This window comes from Myxine glutinosa, chromosome 6 (assembly GCF_964187855.1).
Source record: "Myxine glutinosa chromosome 6, kmMyxGlut1.1, whole genome shotgun sequence".
Classification (NCBI taxonomy): Eukaryota; Metazoa; Chordata; class Myxini; order Myxiniformes; family Myxinidae; genus Myxine; species Myxine glutinosa.
Window position 1 is genome coordinate 150,779,180 of NC_136266.1, and position 18,850 is coordinate 150,798,029.

The window sequence follows — 18,850 nt, forward strand, 5'->3', positions numbered from 1 at the left end:
ACATTCTTATGGGTAGAGATGGAACAGAGTTAGAAGTAGTACAGAAGTGCATGGCTTGTAGTCTCAGACCACATGTGCCATCAATCCAAGTCAACCTTCCACCAAATCAAACTTGTTCTGTACTCCTCAAAATCTTACTCCGAATCTCACACTCTGCCTCAACTGTACTACCGTAACTCTACGCCTTCGACTCGTATCAAAACCCTAACTCCTCCAATCAGATTCTTTTCTCCACTCTCCCTGTCTACCAATGATCCAGCAATATACATATATTCACTCTCGCCATCCTTCACCCACATTACTATGTTCCAGATAGACAGTCCACAAATCACGAGACTGACGTGATGGCGTAATATTAAAAAAAGAAGGACCCAATAACAGTATTTACATCCTGAACAAAATAATCGTGACATAAGTAATACGTCACATTCTTTAAACCAACTATGAACGCAACAGCATAATTATCATAACATTACCCTCCCTCCAGACCATCAGCTCTCCAAGTAAGGAGGGGTGGGGAGGAGGTGAGGAGATGGCCTGAGGCCTGAGGACATGGGGGGAGATGGAAGCTTGAGGACTTGGGGGAGATGGAAACCTGAGGACGTGGGGGAGATGGAAACCTGAGGATGTGTGGGAGTTGGAAGTTTGAGGACTTGGGGGAGATGGAAACCTGAGGATGTGGGGGAGATGGAAGCTTGAGGACTTTGGGGAGATAGAAACCTGAGGACGTGGGGGAGATGGAAACCTGAGGATGTGGGGGAGATGGAAGCCTGAGGACGTGGGGGGGGGGGGGGGGGAGATGGAAACCTGAGGACATGGGGGAGATGGAAACCTGAGGATGTGGGGGAGATGGAAGCCTGAGGACGTGGGGGGGGGGGATGGAAGCCTGAGGACGTGGGGGGGGGGGGGGAGATGGAATCTTGAGGATGAGGGGAATTTGGAAGCCTGAGGACGTCGGGGAGATGGAAACCTGAGGACATGGGGGAGATGGAAACCCGACGTTGGGGGAGATGGGAGCCTGACGACGTGGGGGAGATGGAAGCCTGAGGATGTGGGGGAAGATGGAAGCTTGAGGATGAGGGGGGAGATGGAAGCCTGAGGATCTGGGGGGAGATGGAAGCCTGAGGATGTGGGGAGAGATGGAAGCCCGAGGACGTGGGGAGAGATGGAAGCTTGATGATGAGTGGGGGGGGGGGAGATGGAAGCCTGAGGACATGGGGAAAGATAGAAGCCTGATGACCTGGGGGGAGATGGAAGCCTGAGGATGTGGGGAGAGATGGAAGCCTGAGGATGTGGGGGGAGATGGAATCCTGAGGACATGGGGGAGATGGAATCCTGAGGATGTGGGGAGAGATGGAAGCCTGAGGATGTGGGGAGAGATGGAAGCTTGAGGACGTGGGGAGAGATGGAATCCTGAGGATGTGAGGAGAGATGGAAGCTTGAGGACGTGGGGAGAGATGAAATCCTGAGGATGTGAGGAGAGATGGAAGCTTGAGGACGTGGGGGGAGATGGAAGCCTGAGGACGTGGGGGGAGATGGAAGCCTGAGGATGTGGGGAGAGATGGAAGTTTGGGGATGAGGGGAGAGATGGAAGCCTGAGGACGTGAGGGGAGATGGTAGCCTGAGGACGTGGGGGGAGATGGAATCCTGAGGACATGGGGGAGATGGAATCCTGAGGACGTGGAGGAGATGGAAACCTGAGGATGTGGGGGAGATGGAAACCTGTGGACATGGAGGAGATGGAAACCTGCGGACGTGGGGGAGATGGAAACCTGAGGACTTGGGGGAGATGGAAGCCCGAGGACATGGGCGGAGATGAAAGCCTGAGGATGTGGGGGAGATGGAAGCCTGAGGACATAGGCAGAGATGGAATCCTGAGGATGAGGGAGGAGATGGAAATCTGAGGATGATGGGGGAGATGGAATCTTGAGCAAAAGGGGGATTGATGGAAGCCTGGGCGGTGATATTGGCGGTGGAATTTTAAGGGGTTGGGGAGGGGAGGTTTTAAATTGTAAGGGATAGGAGAAGGCTGAGAACAGGGAAATTAGGAAGGTGGAAGTCAAAGGTGGAAGGGACATGGAGAGGAGAGAGAGAAGTTGAACAGAAAGGAGACACGTCCACACCGAGGTGAGCAAGGTAGCATCACAAACACCGATGGATAAACAGGTAGGAGACAACATGTTGGTAACTAGTCACACTGTTGGAGGGTAACAAAGATGTTTATCAAGATCGATTTTCCTTTAAAAAAAATTATCATAATAATTTTCCACGCCAATGAAAATCTAAAGAAATTGCTTTTAATAGTTTTTCGATTTTTCTTCATCATACTCTTCTCCTGGTGTTGGGCTAGCGGCTAGGGTGCCAGCTTAGGATCCTAGGATCCTGGGTTCGAATCCCGGTCGATCGCTGAATTAACGCCAGTGGGGTTGACTCAGCCTGTCATCCTTCCGAGGTCGGCAAATTGAGTACCAGTTCACTGGTAATTCCCTGCTTGTCGTAAAAGGCGACAAAAAGGGTTGGCGGCAGGAAGGGCATCCGGCCGTAAAACATTGCTTCAAAAAAGGGGACCAAAAAACAACAACAACCACGGTCCCCGAAAAAGGCCAACCCCCGCTTTGCGGGGAAAAATGGCCTCTAAATGTGTTTTTTTTATTTTATACTCTTCTTATCCTTATAGTCTTGTGAAAACCTCGAATTTACATAGTTATTTTTGCTTTAACAACATTGGAAGACTTGGATCAAAATAACTGCAATCTATATCTGGTGATTATCAACATTTCTGCATCTTCACCTTGCACTACGAATTCAGCAGAGGTCTGCAGGGCCTCTCCAGCCTGGCAGGTGTACAGACCCGCATGATGAGGTTGACAGGAGTCAAAAACGAGCGCGCGCACCCCACCTTCAGCTTCGAAATGCATGTCGGCGGTTAGTCGCACTTGATCACGTAAATTGTAATGCCAAGTAACGGCGGCATCTGCTCGTGAAAATTCACATTCCAACCGTGCCGGTAGGCCCACCGTGGTTTTCACATCTGCTAGGCTTCGAACTATTTCCAGCACAGGCTCTGAGGTTGAAAAAGCAAAAACAGGAATCAGAGTCGTACAAGTTTATGTGTGGTCATTTCAAGTAAGAAATAGATGAGGGATGTGAGTGACAAGTAGAGCCTCACCAAGTTGCACAGTATTAAAGAGCTGCACTGGAGTGCTGCAACCATGCTGATTGAGGGCGGACACACGGAATGAGTACTCAATTCCAGGGAGCAGGTTGTCCACCGTGTATTCTGTTGAGAGGATTGGTTCACCTTGACATGGCAACCAGCAGTTGGAATCCCAGGTGGCTGGCTGCAGCTCAAGCCAATAGCCTACAATGGAACTTCCACCATCCCGGCGTGGTGTGAACCACGCTAATGTCACAGACTCGTGGTTCCTCTCCAACACTTCTAGGTCCTCGGGAGGGTCGGGAGGGTCTGATGGGACAAGGAGCAAAGTTATGATCATGGGACGGAAGTAGCGCGAGGCCTAGTAATGGTGATGTCGATGAATATGCACACGCACTCACCGCAGACTTTAAGGTGAGCGGTGGTGATGGCGTCACGAGCAGCAAAGATGATCTCCCCGCTATGATTCAGGGCTGCTCTTTCTACTTCCAGACAGTACGTTGTACCCTCTTGCCAGGCTGCCCACTCGCTCCCTTTAGCTGCAATTCCATTGCCGTCCAAGAACCAATTGACCTCAGACATCGAAAGCTCACGGCTGAGGTCACATTGGAACTTCGCTGGCTTTCCCACACCGACAATCAGATCTCGCAGAGGGTTTACCACATCGGTTTGCCAGGCTGCACACAGCAGAACCAGAAGACTTGTAAAATTAAAACACGATCATACTCGAAGACAACAGATATTGAGAAAGGGTTGAGGTTATAGGAAAGATAGGCCGAGGGTTTGACCCATTTCATTTCAGAAGATAAATGCAGCTTTTTCAAAATGGTTTCTCTGACCACCCCTCACCTGAGACTCCCAACATCGCTGACGAAACAGCCTCCCCAGATTGGAGCATGTAAAGGCCCCCGTCATCCAGAGAGACTTGCCGAATCGTCAATCGAGCCACACGGCCATCTTGCACCATCGCAAACCTATCTCCAGGCTGGAGCAATATGCTGTCTCTGTACCAAGTGGTGGTAGCTTCCTCTGTGAGCTCACATTCCAGTGTCACTTCCGTGGTTTCTTCAACAACCATGTCCTCCAAAGGCCTAACCACCTCCACAGGCCTCCCTAGTTGCAAGAAAGTCACACAAATAGTCATTAATATCATAGTACTTCTTTCTCATTATCTGATAATTTATTTCTCATTATCTTCAGCAGTATATACATATAGTATCGGCACTTATATTTTATTTATTTATTCGATACCATTATTAATTATTTAAATGTATATTATTGAATATACTATATGTATATTATTATACACTACCGATGTGTACCCCGGTTTAGAATAGGTACACTGTATCCCTGCACATCGTAAGAGGCGACTAAGGGTTGGCGTCAGGAAGGGCATCCGGCCATAAAAACATTGCCTCAAACAGGGAACCATGATTGTCATGGGGCCCGCAAGGCTAACCCCCGCTCTAGCGGGGAAAATGGCCTTAAAACGATCATTCATTCATTTTTCATTCATATAGTATATTTAATAAAAGTGAGGTGGAAAGAACTGGGAAGTGGCCGTGTGCTGTGTGCAGGAAGGGTGTCGGAGTGAACTCCATTGAATGTACAATGTGCGCTGAGTGGGTTCATCAAAAATGTAGTGGTTTGAGAGGGTCATTAACCAGTGTGGCAGCTACATTCATGTGTAAGGTGTGCACAGAGGGAGCTGCAGATGGAGGAAATGTTGAGTTGGATCTTGGAGACGGCGTGAAGCTGGAAGGTGTGAAAACATTTTGCCAGCTCGGAGACATGCTGAATGGAGAAGGTGGATCAGACTCGGCAACGGTTGCTCGAGTGAGATGTGCATGGAAGAAGTTTCGGGAACTGAGTGGCATGCTGACGGGGAGGGGAGTGTCGTTGAAGCTGAACGGAAAGGTGTATGCTGCATGTGTGAGAAGTGTTATGATTTATGGGAGCAAGACATGGGTAATGAACGTAGAGCAGCAACGAAGGCTGGAAAGGGTGGAAATGCGAATGGTGCGGTGGATGTGTGGAGTATCGTTGAGAGAGAGAGGAAGACAAATGATGAATTGCGAAAGATGATGGGAATAGAGCCTTTGATGGATGCTGTGAAGAGAAACAGTTTGAGATGGTTTGGTCATGTGTTGAGGAAGGATGAACGTGACTGGTTGAGAAGAGTGATGGAAATGAATGTAGAAGGAAGTAGAGGATGGAGAAGACCAAGAAAGACGGCTAAAGATGGTGGAAGAAGAAATGCGGGAAAGGGGGTTAACAAGGGGAGATGCAGAAAATAGGGCAAAATGGCCGAAAATGGCCTTAAAATGCCTGTTGTTGTTGTTGTTGTATACCATTATTAATGATATCTCTTTATAGGTAAACTTCCTAAAAACAAAGGTGTAAGCCCCCAATTCATACGTTTTACAGTAAGTAATGCCTCTGTCCAGGTATTTCCGGCCTCCAAGGAAACCCGACCAACATCGTGAAGGTCCACGCGGTGAATGAATAGCCGGTGGATGGGACCTTCAACGGTGACATGGTAGGGATCACCATCCTGGATTTGCACCTCACCGAGCCACCAGAGAGCCTCGTCCACATCGTTGTGGGAAAGCTCCGCAGAGAAAGACACTGAACTTCCTGCAGGAACCTCCACGTCTTCTAAAGGTTTCACAATGCGGATGTCTCGCTCTGCAGAAAACATATTGGTCAAAGAGAGCAGCAACACTGCACGATGATGTCAATAGATGTCATGTGTTCCACAAAAGGTACATGGTGCCCTCATTAAATTAAAAAGAGCAAAGATAGGATGGGAAGGAATGCTGGAAGGCAAGAATTAAGTTGGAGGGATTTAACAATTCAGCAAAAGAATGGCGGACAAACCTATCACGGCAAGTTCGGTGACAGTGCGGTCGTGCTTGCTCATACAGGTATATTCTCCACTGTCCTCCACCTGTAGATCTCGCACGACAAGTCGAGCCAGGGCCTCTTCCCTGACTATGGTGTACTTGCTGTTTGTGTATAAAACAATGTCTCCTTTATGCCACGTCACAGGTACATCTGCTCGGGACAACCGGCAATCCAGCACAGCGTCCATCTTTTCTTCTAACATCTGTCTCTTCAATGTCTCCTCAAACAAGCCAATTTTTTCTGAAAACAGACACCAGAACGTCGTTACTTCAAGCTTAACGTGAACAACATATAAGTAACTAGAAGGGTACTCGGTAGAGCGCATACCTCAGCCAGCCTGAACACTTTATGTTTTGTATCCCACTGATAGTCCGAATCTGGATTCAGAACTTCACTGAAATCGAATCGAATCTTCCTTGTCACACACACAAACTGTCCACCAAGTTTCGTCCAAATCCATCCACAACTTTTTGAGATATCCTGCTATGTATCGTTTTTGGCCCTAACTCCCAATGGTGAAGAATCACTTAAAACATTCTCGTAGCCGGATCCGAATCCGGACCTTCACCAAAATCTAATCATTTTGTCCTTGTCACATCCGCTACATCTCTGCTAGATTTCGTCAAAATCCGTCTACAACTTATTGAGATATCTTCTTCACAGACAGACAAACAGACAAACAGACAGAGGTGAAAACATAAGCTCCATCTACCTTCAATGGTGGAGGTAATAATGGTTGCCAACATTTGTGCAGACTTGACGAAAATTTAAAATTGTACGTGCTCCTTCCTTGCTTGCTTTACACTCGACATTTAAAAAGGATAGAACACAGACAAACAGCCATAGGTTGACAACCATTGTGCAGGTTTGATGTGCCGAACGGCCTCCTCCTGCATTGCAGTTCCTCGTAAGGGAAGTTGTTTTGTTACCATGTACTACATCGTTGAGGAACGTAATAAAAAGGATGTCCGAATTAAGAACCTGAGATGTGGAGCTGCTGGGAAGACGAGTCATCATCGGTCTTGATCATGTAGGTTCCTGAGTCTGTGAGCATCGCTTGTGGAATGCGCAGCGAGGCCAGGCAGCCATCGAGCCCAAGCCCCAGTCGCCCGACAGGCTCAATGACTCCTCCGTCCTTTGTCCAAGTAACATCGGCGGGTTCGGAAAGCCGGCACTCAAGGACGACCTCATCCCCCTCCTCAGCAACGCGATCCTCCAGAGGTTGAGCCAAGAGCACCGGCCTTCCTGTGGGAAGAAAGATGCATTGGAAATGAAACATACGGTGGACAGTTCATTGAGCCGCCATTTCCAACCTTCACAAAAAGGCTAATACAGAGAAAGATTCTAAATTTGTTGTGTCCATATCCCGACAGTCAGTATTTGTCAGCCATCTTGTCTATTTATGTGAGCGAACGTGAATTAGGATGGTCCTTGTTTTTGAAGTCCAGATTTTCAACACTCTCATCCCCTCACTTTGTTCCAATATACAAGTAAATAATTCACACCAACTTTTATCCATATTGATGAACATTTAAAGGTTGCTCAAGGAAGTTGAAGTTTTTACCTTGTGGCTCGTGTCACATCTGCATATTCTGAACATGGTGAACCTTTCTTGCTGAGATCCATCCTCCAGAATCATGCAAGATGGATTGCCTAGACGTCGTACACCCTCAAAGTCTGGATGTTTAAGCGACTGACAGTTGAAGCTGAATGGGCATGAGGAAAGAGGACTCCGTGAAATCTGCATCGTTGTCATTCGAGTCTACCGTGGGCCATGCTTCAAATAGCTGCTCAAGCCATTTCTACTGCGTCCAATGACCTTAACTTCCTACATCTTGATTCTGCCCTTTCAAAATCTACCTCTTCTACATTTCCCGGGCATCTATGGTATCTCAATGAGGAGTTCATTTTTGTACACCCCTCCTTTCCTATTCCATCTCCAGGCACTGCATGACGTAATCACCAGGCATACGGTCTAGAGGGCGACTAGCAGACTCCATCTGCAGCTCCCTCTGTGCACACCTTACATTTGAATGTAGCTGCCACACTGGTTAATGACCCTCTCAGACCACTACATTTTTGATGAACCCACTCAGCGCACATTGTACATTGAATGGAGTTCACTCCGACACCCTTCCTGCACACAGCACACGGCCACTTCCCAGTTCTTTCCACCTCACCACATGCTTTACCACTTGCCATCACCTTCGTCTTTCCGATATTCACCTTCAGACCTTTTGTCTCCATACATTCCTTCCACGTGTTCATCTTTTCCTTCAGTCCATCCATACTTTCCGCAATCAACACCAGATCATCTGCATACAACAACTCCCACGGTAAACCCTCCTTTACGTTCTGAGCCAGCACCTCCATCACAGCTACAAATAGTAGTGGACTTAGTACCGACCCCTGATGCACTCCCACCTTCACCTCAAACTCGCCACTGGTTCCCGTCCTTCGTCCGTACGCTGTACGTGCTCTCTCGTACATTATGGTGATCTCGTACATCTCGTACATTATGGTACATCTCGTACATCTCGTACATTATCGTACGTACATTACGTACATTATGTACTCTTATGGTGATGGCGCACGCTGAAAGGGAGTACTCAGTTTTCACTCTGGTTGTTTTCTTGTTTTCTTTCTTGTTTGTTTGTTTGTCCAGGCGATATCTCAGCCATCCTTTGAGCGAGGAAGCTGATTAATTTTAGCTCGGATTAATTTGAGCTAGAATTTTGATTAATCAATTAATCGATTAATTATTTAATTATTCAAATAATTATTTAATTACTTTTTTAAGTTACAGATTTGCATGAAACGGTGGTGGTTTAGCCATTCTATTAGCCAATTGATTAACAATTTTTTTTTTTTTTTTACGATTAATATTTATTTCTTTTCATTATTAATCATTTATTTATTTTCTTTCTCATCTGGGCAATATCTCAGCCACCTTTTGAGCTAGGAAGTTGATATTTAAACATGACAGTGATCAAGTGATTTGGCTATAAAGGATATGTATTGATGTATTGATTAATCTATTAATCGATTATTTATTTATTGATCAAGTAATCAATTAAAAAATCATTTCATTAATTCTGAATAATCCTCTCCAAGAAGTTCTGTCACTCAAGCTTTTGGGTCTCACTATCTGCCATGATCTTTCCTGGGAAAACCACATTTCAAATCTGGCCTCCAAAGCCAGTTGCTGACTGCACATCCTCCGTCTGCCAAGTCCTTCCTTGGTACATTTGAGCTCCTCACCACATACAAGGCATCATCTGCAGCTCAATGGAATGCTGCTCTCCCCTCTGGGCCGGTGCTCCTGCCTCTCACCTAGCTCGTCTTCACGCTGTTGAAACCAAAGATTTCAGAATCATTGGAATCTCCTGCGATGAAGCTAACTCCGAGGGCCTTTCACATACTCACCGCAGGCAGGTTGGTGGTCTTTCTGTCTTCTAGCGACTCCTCTCCGGCCTTGCTCCCCCAGCTCTCTCTGTGCTCTGTCCCCCAAATATTCCTGCAGGTTGCACAAGATCTGCCTGCAACCCTCTTATGGTTAAACTGCCAAAATCAAGACTCTCTGCTCACCATCACTCCTTCATTCCTCTTTTCTCCCGCCTCTGGAACAAATTCCCTCACTCTCTTCAATCCCACTCCTCCCTCCAGGTCTTTAAAACAGCTGTTCACTACCATTTCTTATCTTCCCCCATCCAAAACCTTGATCTTTTCTACCCCCGCTAATTTCACCCCAGATCCACTTTTTTGAAATACCGACTTCTTTCCTGGAAGTCCTTTGGTGTCCTTGTGTTTTATACTTCTCCCACCCCCCCCCCCCTTCCCACGCCTCCTCCCCCCAAGCCCCCTCCCTCCCACAGATCTCCCGATGTCCCTGCTCTCTAATGTAGTGTTTATGTGCTTCCCCTTCTCTCCCCATCTTGTCTACCGCTCCCCTTATTATATACTTTGCGTGTCTGTTTGATTTGTTTGTGTGATAAATGTTAGCTCTTTCACGAGCCTCGATTCTGTATCCAAAAGAAAAAATATTTCTCCACATTCATTAATTATTTAATTCATTTTCAAAAAGTTGCAGCTTCAGATGAAACACTGGTGGTTTAGGTATTTTATTAGCAAATTGATTAAGAAATTAAATATTTTATGATTACTATTTATTGATTTTAATGACACAATTAATCAATCAATTATTGTACACCTATCCCTCCCAATACCGCCTCTATGTGCCGCACGGCGACATGGCCGGGCCCCAAAGGCTCCCCGGCAATGCTCCGCACTGGAGTATATGTTATTTATTAATTTGGCATGGGGTTGGTGTACTTTGAATGTATCGCTACTAGTTTGGGTATTCTTTGAGAAGCATCTCCGAAGAATCAAAATGAGCAATAGTAAAGGCACTAAATGAAAAGGAAGGCACGGATAAACCTACGAAGGTCATGCAGCTGAATATCGGTAAGTCTGAGGACACGTCGATTGAAGATTTTGTTACAAAGAACACAATGGACTTATTCAAGTGCCTCGAAATTCCAGCTGGATTTCTGGATTCTGACCCCGAGTCGTGGGAGCTGAGAGAGGATTACAGGGAGGTACTACAGACAGGTGAACACTTGATGCAGTTGTAAATGACAATGCTGAAAGGTGTTGTCCTTATTGAGTATAATGCCATTGTAACAAAATGAAAGAACAGAAACAATTCCTCCTTCAATTTGTGGAAGACCATAGAAGCTACTTCCCCAACAGAAAAAAGGGAACCATCAATGTAAAAGTGCATAACCATGCTCGGCCACTGGTACCAGGCCACTGCAGTCCAGAACTTCAGCCTCATTGAGAAACCTCTAAATATGGTGAAAAATTGATTGAACTTTGACATGTGATGTTTTTGTAAACATTAGAACAAAACTAAGGGGTGACAGGTTTAGAATGTTTAACTTTAAATTTTACCTGCAAATAAGGACCACCCACCCGAGCAAATATTAACAGTGAACCTGCACCTTCGAGATGACAGATCACTGATATGGTTGTGGATTGGAAGAGGAAACATCTTGCAACTCCTGTGCGAAGAGACATCAGTGCTGCACAAAGCACTCTGGGTGCTCCCAAGATTGCAATGAACAATGTCACGTGATTGGAGATACTATCATGCAATAAAGTTTCTTGTGAATAAAAATATATCAATCCAGTTGAAATTTGCAGGAAATGATCTGCAAAGTTTAGTGATACGCGTCTCTGACTTTGGTATTTCATTAATTAACCGTAACCCAAACCATACCCTAACCCTACCCTAACCCTAACCCTAACCCTAGTTGTTAGCTGACTTTGGTATCTGAAGATTTTACAATGGATGTGAATCCGTGCAGGTTAACCAGGAACTTCCCACATCTATATAATTTTAGATATTAGAATTTTAGATAATCAGACAACCAGAGACATGAATCATTAGACCTACGCAGCACGGTTAGCTTGGCCTCGCTGGAAGCTATGCCTGGGTGGAAACTGACTAGGCCACACTCATCCAGCGTGAGTCCGCACAACGTGAGAACATGAACACGCCCTTCACTCTGGGTCGATATCTCGTTCAGATCATTGTTCTGCAGACGCGTGTTGCCCAACCACCAATGGGCATCCAATGCTGCACGTGACAACTCGCACACGAAGCTCGCCGAATCACCTGCATGTGGGCAGGGTCACAAAAGGTGCGAAGACAACCTGTTAACCTGGCCAAAAACTGTGCAATTTGACTCTAACGTAAAAACCCAATGTGGGTGCAAGTGGAATTAGATCGGAATATTATCACAAATAATGAATAGTATTTGGACCATCTGGAAAAAGGGACTGTACCTGCTAGAACCTCCACATCTTTAAGAGGTGTGACGATGAGTATGGGAGGCTCTGGGGGTATAAAAGGAAAAATAGAAACTAAACATACAAAGAGAAGCTGCATTTGAACAACAAAAACACTGTCAGATTACCTGACCTATGAACTGACTGTTGTTACATTCTATATTACATCAATTGTAATGTGCAGGCCACGTCACAGCAGTTACCAGACATGGTGGGGTAATGGTTAGAGTGTCTGCTCTGAATCTGGGAGGTCGGTGGTTCAAACCCCGGCTGAGTCGTACTAAAGACTTTAATTTCCACACTCAGCGTGGAAAAGCCACGCTGAGTGTGGTGCGAAAGACGACGCCATTGTTATGACGCCGCTGGTACTCAGAGTGCCCCGGAAGTGGCGGAACTTCCCCAAAGCTCAGTGGCTGCTTGTCTCGTCTGCCAGTCCTGTGTTGCATCTCGGTGTGTGTGTGTGTGTCTGTGTGTCTGTGTGTCTGTGTGTGTGTGTGTGTGTGTGTGTGTGTGTGTGCAGCTCGACTACGAGCCTTAGATCCTGTAAAAAAAAAATCAATTACCTCTTGGTTACCACCACCACCAAAGGTGGATGGGGGTTATCTTTTCACCCCTCTATGTCTGTTTGTTACTTTCACCCCTGTATGTCCAAAAGGTCAACAGAGGCCAAATTTCTGAAATTGTCAATTTTCATCCGATTTACTTGAAATTTGAATAAGATTTGCATACCAGATCACTGAATCCAACCACCAATTAATTTTGAAGTCAACATAGGCCAAAATGCCAACATAGGACAAAAGGTCAACAGAGGCCAAAGGTCAACAACAACAAACAAGATACGTTCGCAAGTATCGTGTTATGCACGACATATTTCTTGTTTGTTTGTCTATTTGTGAACAGGATATCTCAAAAGGTTGTGGACGGATTCAGACAAAACTTGGTGGACAGTTGGGTGTTTGACAATGACAAAACTATCCAATTTTGGTCAATATTTGAATACGGATCCGGATCCGAGAAGTTTTTAATTTTTCTAAGTGATTCTTCACCATTAAGCGAAAGGGCCAAAACGATATATAACATGATATTTCAAAAAGTTCTGGATGGATTATGACCAAACTAGGTGGATGGGTTGGTTAGGTGAGAATAACAAGGCAAATCGATTTTTATTCAGGTGCGTATCCAAATCCTGCCCATCAGTGGGAGACAAAACGCACAATGTGCAGGCTGGCGGGGGTATGCTCTCTACCGCGTGCCGCTCTAGTTGTCAATGCGATTGACAATATCAATGTTTGTTTTGAGGACACGTCGATTGAGGACACATTTTGAGGACAAACATTTATTATGTTAAAAAAAAAAATCTCCAACTAAGGCACAAACTACACAACAGACACAACAGGCATTTTAAGGCCATTTTCCCTGCTAGAGCGGGGGTTAGCCTACGGTACAAACTAGTGTGCAAAAAATAATAATAATAATAATAAATTGGTTGAGTGACCTTCATGATCCACAGACGTCGCACTCGAATTTTTGTTAGTTACAGATTTTTCAAATAATGTTGTGAAGATTAAAAAAAAATCTGGAATTTCGTTTGATAACGTTTCCAAATGTGGGTAATTGACTCTCACAAACAAGCCATTGTGGTTGGATTTATGGAATAAGATGTCTGACAGGCTAACTCAGAGGTATTGTGACATCAAGATTTGTTGAGTCTTGTGGTCTCGGAGTTGGGGTTAGTTTCTCCAATTCACTATAAACGGTCATCTTGATGCTTTACTGGCAGGGTGTTGTATCAATGAGTCATATCCTGGTTGTCTTGTTCGCCAACATTCAGTTGTGGATGTTAATGGTACTTTTGGAAAAGTGTCGGACGTTGTGTGCCAGAAACCTGTCCAAATGGCAAGTGTCTGCCCTATTCGATGAGGCCACTGCATTAACCAAACAGCCATGCCTTAGCAAAAATATAACCACGAGATAAAATTCACAATTAAGTTATTGGTGAAATATCCATTTGCTATTGACACTGAAGAAGAAGCTGCACCTATCTGATCTCTACACGTTATAATGAAGAAGCACAACCCCGAGTGATAATTACCCTGCACAGTGAGTGTAGCTGATGACGTGTCGTCTCCAGTGTCACAGGAGTAAAGGCCAGAGTCTCCCATCTTCAGATCACAGATTACCAACTTGGCCCGATCACCTTCAATGGCCATCTCGTACTTGTTGTTTGGCTGTAAGGAGCAGCCATCTTTGGTCCAGGTCACACTCTTCGCAGGTCTGGAGAGATGACAGATAAAGCTGGCACTGCACTGCTCAAGGGCCTCCTGCTTTTCCAGGCCTTTAAGAATAAGCAGTGGGGCATCTGCGGAGAAGGTGAAATAATCCATCCTTGTGAGTTGAGGGTTTAAAAATCTGTTTACAATACACTGAAGGAAGAAACTTCAGGTCACTTGAAGGTTTGTAATAAGTGTGTGGCCAAGCATAGGAAAGGCAGGAAACATATTCTTGCTAATGTGAATACTGGGGCTGACAGGATGGCCTAGATGAATGCACACTCACCTCTAAGCTGTCTAGCCTGGGTTCAAATCCCGACCTAGCGAAAAACTACCGTCCTGGTGTTTCACAGGCAGGGTGATTCATCAATGTGTGTGCCATCCCTCATATGGACGTTAAAACAGGGCGTCCTGTCTGCCAGCATTCGTTATTTTCCATTAAAGATACCATTGCGTCCTTCGCAAAGACTAAGCGAGCTATCTCCGGCACCATGGCCAAATTCCTGCCATAACCAGCAGAGAGCACTGCATCAGCTGCACAGCCATGCCCTCAGCCAATGATGTTACCCCGCAGGCTTGTGCTGCATACGAATGATGACGAGGTCATCACCGAAAACTGTCCCCCCCCCCCATGATCCTGACCCAGCTCTGACATACACACCTCTGACTCAGAACAAAGTTGTACCAATCTATCCCTCTATCCAATCCCACTAGTTCACTCCAACAAAGGCTTAACGCCCGAAACGCCAGCTTATCTTTGCTTCCCAAGCAGTTGGCACACTACAATAAAAGTTCCATTGATTCCATCCAATGCTTTCTAATCCAATCTCATTTCTTGCGTTTTAATAGTATTTATGCAAGTCGAGTTTGTGCACATTAGTGGCATTGTGGTGAGGACACTACTAGGCTGGCATCCCAGAGGTTGTAGGTTCCAGAAAAGCTCAAAGCTATTTAGGATTTGGATTTTCAGCTTTAAGAAAATTAATTATTCTCAAAAAAATTATTCCATTTCAATTTGATCGTTCAAAAAAAACACCTGGCTAACTAATGCCTCCAGTGAGTGGATAATCCAATAGACCACCTAATGAAAGCATCCATACGTCATTTCAAAAGTTGTGTATTGATCCCAGGAGAGACAGTCATTTGGAAGCATCTCTGACCCATCCTGTTGGACAGAAAACGTGCTCACCATGCACAGAGAGTCTGGCTGTTGTCCTATCATCTCCTGTGCTGCACTCGTACTCGCCACAGTCCTCCTTCCTGACTCTACGAATCAACAGCGTGGCCATGTCCTCTATTTGGGTTATCTCGTATCTATTAGCTGTTGTGAGGAGTTCGCAGTTTCTTTTCCAAGAAACTGTGGCACCTGCTTTTGACAGGCGGCAGCTGAAGATGGAATCACTACCCTCTGCAATGTCTTGGTCTTGCAGACCTTCCCGCACCAACCATGGTAGGGCTGCGGCGAGAGAAAGATCACAAAAATCGATAAAACCAGAAGCAAAGTTAAAGATAAGTACAGGTATATCTGTAAAACTAAGAGAGGCATTGCCTTCGTTTCAATCCTTCTCACAAACCTCCAAGTGCGACAAAATCACCAAAATTCTGCCTATTATCACAAACACTATTAAGCCACAGGTAAATCTTCTTTGACCGCTTTATCTTGTAGTTGCTACTTGAAGTAGTTTAACCATTCAATGTCCATTATAGTAAATGAAAAGTTTACCTGCCGCACAAAAACAGCAGAACCAACTGGTTATTCTGTTAAAATTGGATGACTACCTTGTGTTGTACTTTGAAATTAGGCATTATTACCCTGCACTCGCGAAGTGAAAAGCAGGGTTAAGCGATCGGGTGCGTGAGTACATGTGGCGTACATACGTATGTGTCTGCATTTTTTAAATTCATTTTTTCAGCAAGCGTTGTCTGATTGACACGAAATTTTGCACCATAGAAATGTCTCCTCCTGTAGAATTTTTTTTTATTCATAATTATGACGTCATGTGTCCATGTGTATGGACACAATCTTGGAAAAACATTGCACCTTTATATCTCCAAAACTGCTCAATGGAAAAAATTGAAATATGGTTCATTATGAAATACCACCCAGGGGGAATAAAATATGTTCAGGATGATGTCATTGGTGCCTTCATTATGACGTCATGTTTCGACAAGTATAACCCTTGATCCGATCAATATGAATTTTTTTTCTCTGCAACTGTTGGTCCGATGGGCACGGAATTTTCACCATAGGAGCGCTTTCTCTTGCATATCTTTTAAATAATAATTATGACGTCATAGGTCACGTGGTGCAGGCGCCATCTTGGAAAAAACGAAAAACGTTGCACCTTTATATCTCTGAAACCGCCGAATGGAAAAAATTTAAATGTGGCTCATTGTAAAGAACTCCGCATGGGGAATAAGTGTTGTTAACGATGACATCATTAGTGCCTTAATTATGACGTCATAAATCGACAAGTAGTGTTTAATACGATCAGTTTTAAATTTATTGAGTGTGATCTACACAACAATTATATTGGAGAATGGAAATGTATGATGTCATCGGTCACGTGGTCTGGCAGACATATTGGATCAACTAAAAAAAAAAAACCTTAAAAAACAGAAAGAGTTGGCTCGCACCAATTTGACTGCGCGGGGTAATTATTCCATGAATACCATGTAGTTGAAGGTATGTTATCCTGAAATGGCATTATTGGTAGATGAAGAGTGGTGATAGCTGCACTCGAAAATTATTATCTGTAGAGTGAATCATGTTGTGATAAATGCTCTTGTAGGTATCAACTTGACACCCTGTGCAAGGAACTGAAGCAAGTGCAAGACCTTCAACGTGTAGCCTGGCTGATGCCATGGCATCGCTCGTCTTGCAGATGTATTCGCCCGAATCTCGCGGCTCCAGTCCTTTCACAGTAAGCTCTACCTGTGCTCCAATGTTATGCATCTCAAATTTCTCGCTCGAACTGAGGAGTTCGCCATCTTTTAGCCATGATACTGATGCACTGGGGCATGAGATCTCACAGGAAATTGTGGCGAAACCACCTTCTTGAGCATGTACATCATCTGGAGACTTCACGATGAAGACAGGTGCAGCTGCAGGGTCAAACAAACAGCATAACTATACAAGAGTAATGCAGTTAAAAACAATTATTGCAGTGAATGACAACATTGTGCCTCACACAAAACAACAAGCAGAAAAAATTGTGATTTCATGGAGGAGAAACAACATAGACTTGAGCATAGCCTCTTATAAACCGAAACGAACAGTCATTGTGGCTGAAGCTTACGATAACTACGTGCAAAAAGCCCTGATATTGTTCAGCCGATACAAAGAAAATTTCAGAACGAAGGAATTACATCAGCTAAAAAGTGCAAGGAATGAGGGAGGGATGAAGGTGACCGTGAAATTGCTGCCTGGCAACCCTGCAGGACGGTTGGCCTTACGTTTAATGGTGAGCACCGCAGAGGAGGAAATATTTCCTGAGCAAAATCGAACGGTGTTGCTGTCTTCCAGCTCAAGGTTATGAAGCGTCAACGTTTGTGTTTGGCTACTTTGTCCACCAATGTCGTTGAACTTGTTATTCTGTAGCTTTGTCTCTCCAAGCCACCACGCACTGTCCCAGATCCTTGCATGGGAGAGTTTGATCGCAAATGTGGCTGAATCACCCTCTATCACTTCACAATCCTTCAGGCCTTCCACCAAGCGCACAATTCTTTCTAAACAAACAAACAACAAGAAGAAAAGAAACAATAAAATGCAGCCATGAATTTGAAGCTAACCAAAATCTTACGACAAATTATTGAATCATTTTGATGCAAGGACATAACCATGGTCAGCGGCACAGCTGCACCCTCAGCCAATTATGCTACACAGCAGCCTTCTGTTGTACGAACGAAGAAGAAGAATACTTCTGAAATGTTTTCATCAGCTGATGCGAAATAGTGATAAAACTGCCAGCAAAAACAAAGCATTTGATAAAAATGACATGAAGTTACAAAAAGTTACAAAAATCTCATCCAGGATTGTACCCATTAGCCGATGCATCATTACGATGCAAAAAAGAGTGGTTATATACATATACATATATGTATATATAAATATAATTTAAGTTCTCCAGCTTTTAATGAGCGCACGTAATGACGTCACCGCCATGTACGTACGCTCTGCCTGTCAAGCTCTCAGGAGAACCCTCCGGCAGAGCATAATTTTGATCTTTGTTCAGATACTGTCATAAGTGTATGAAAAACTCAGTTACCGACCTGGTTTCGCCCTGTTGGGGCTCATCAGGGCAACACAGTGAGTCCTGCATACACTTATGACTTTGAAAACCTTTCGGTTACATACCAGTTTTCAGAGTACCGAGTTTGCAGAGGCTGGGCAGATCAGAAAATTTGACGATAGCCGATTACATATTTCAAAAAAAAAATTACCACTTTATAATTGGCATCAATATCGGTATCGGCTAACTTGTTTTAATTATTATTATTTTATATTTTTTATAATCTGTGATCAGTTATAGTCAATTTTTTTTTTCACCAACCCAGCACTAATATACAGTGCGTTCAGAAAGTATTCAGACCCCTTCACTTTTTTCACATTTAGCTATGTTGCAGCCTTATGCTGAAATCGTTTAAATTCATTTTTTCCCTC

General features: G+C 44.6%; 1 protein-coding gene across 1 annotated transcript in view; it reads right to left on the reverse strand.

The window, feature by feature from the left end:
• Positions 1-18,850, reverse strand: part of OBSCN (obscurin, cytoskeletal calmodulin and titin-interacting RhoGEF) — a 377,067-nt gene that overhangs the window by 127,750 nt on the left and 230,467 nt on the right. Inside the window, exons 46-58 of the mRNA XM_078780751.1 lie at positions 17,644-17,916; positions 17,026-17,292; positions 15,377-15,643; positions 14,010-14,276; positions 11,915-11,965; positions 11,523-11,744; positions 7,046-7,309; positions 6,038-6,304; positions 5,576-5,845; positions 4,007-4,270; positions 3,559-3,834; positions 3,170-3,466; positions 2,792-3,064 (exon numbers count right to left, since the gene is read on the reverse strand). Coding sequence (XP_078636877.1) covers positions 2,792-3,064; positions 3,170-3,466; positions 3,559-3,834; positions 4,007-4,270; positions 5,576-5,845; positions 6,038-6,304; positions 7,046-7,309; positions 11,523-11,744; positions 11,915-11,965; positions 14,010-14,276; positions 15,377-15,643; positions 17,026-17,292; positions 17,644-17,916 — 3,258 coding nt within the window. The remainder of the gene's footprint in view (positions 1-2,791; positions 3,065-3,169; positions 3,467-3,558; positions 3,835-4,006; positions 4,271-5,575; positions 5,846-6,037; positions 6,305-7,045; positions 7,310-11,522; positions 11,745-11,914; positions 11,966-14,009; positions 14,277-15,376; positions 15,644-17,025; positions 17,293-17,643; positions 17,917-18,850) is intronic.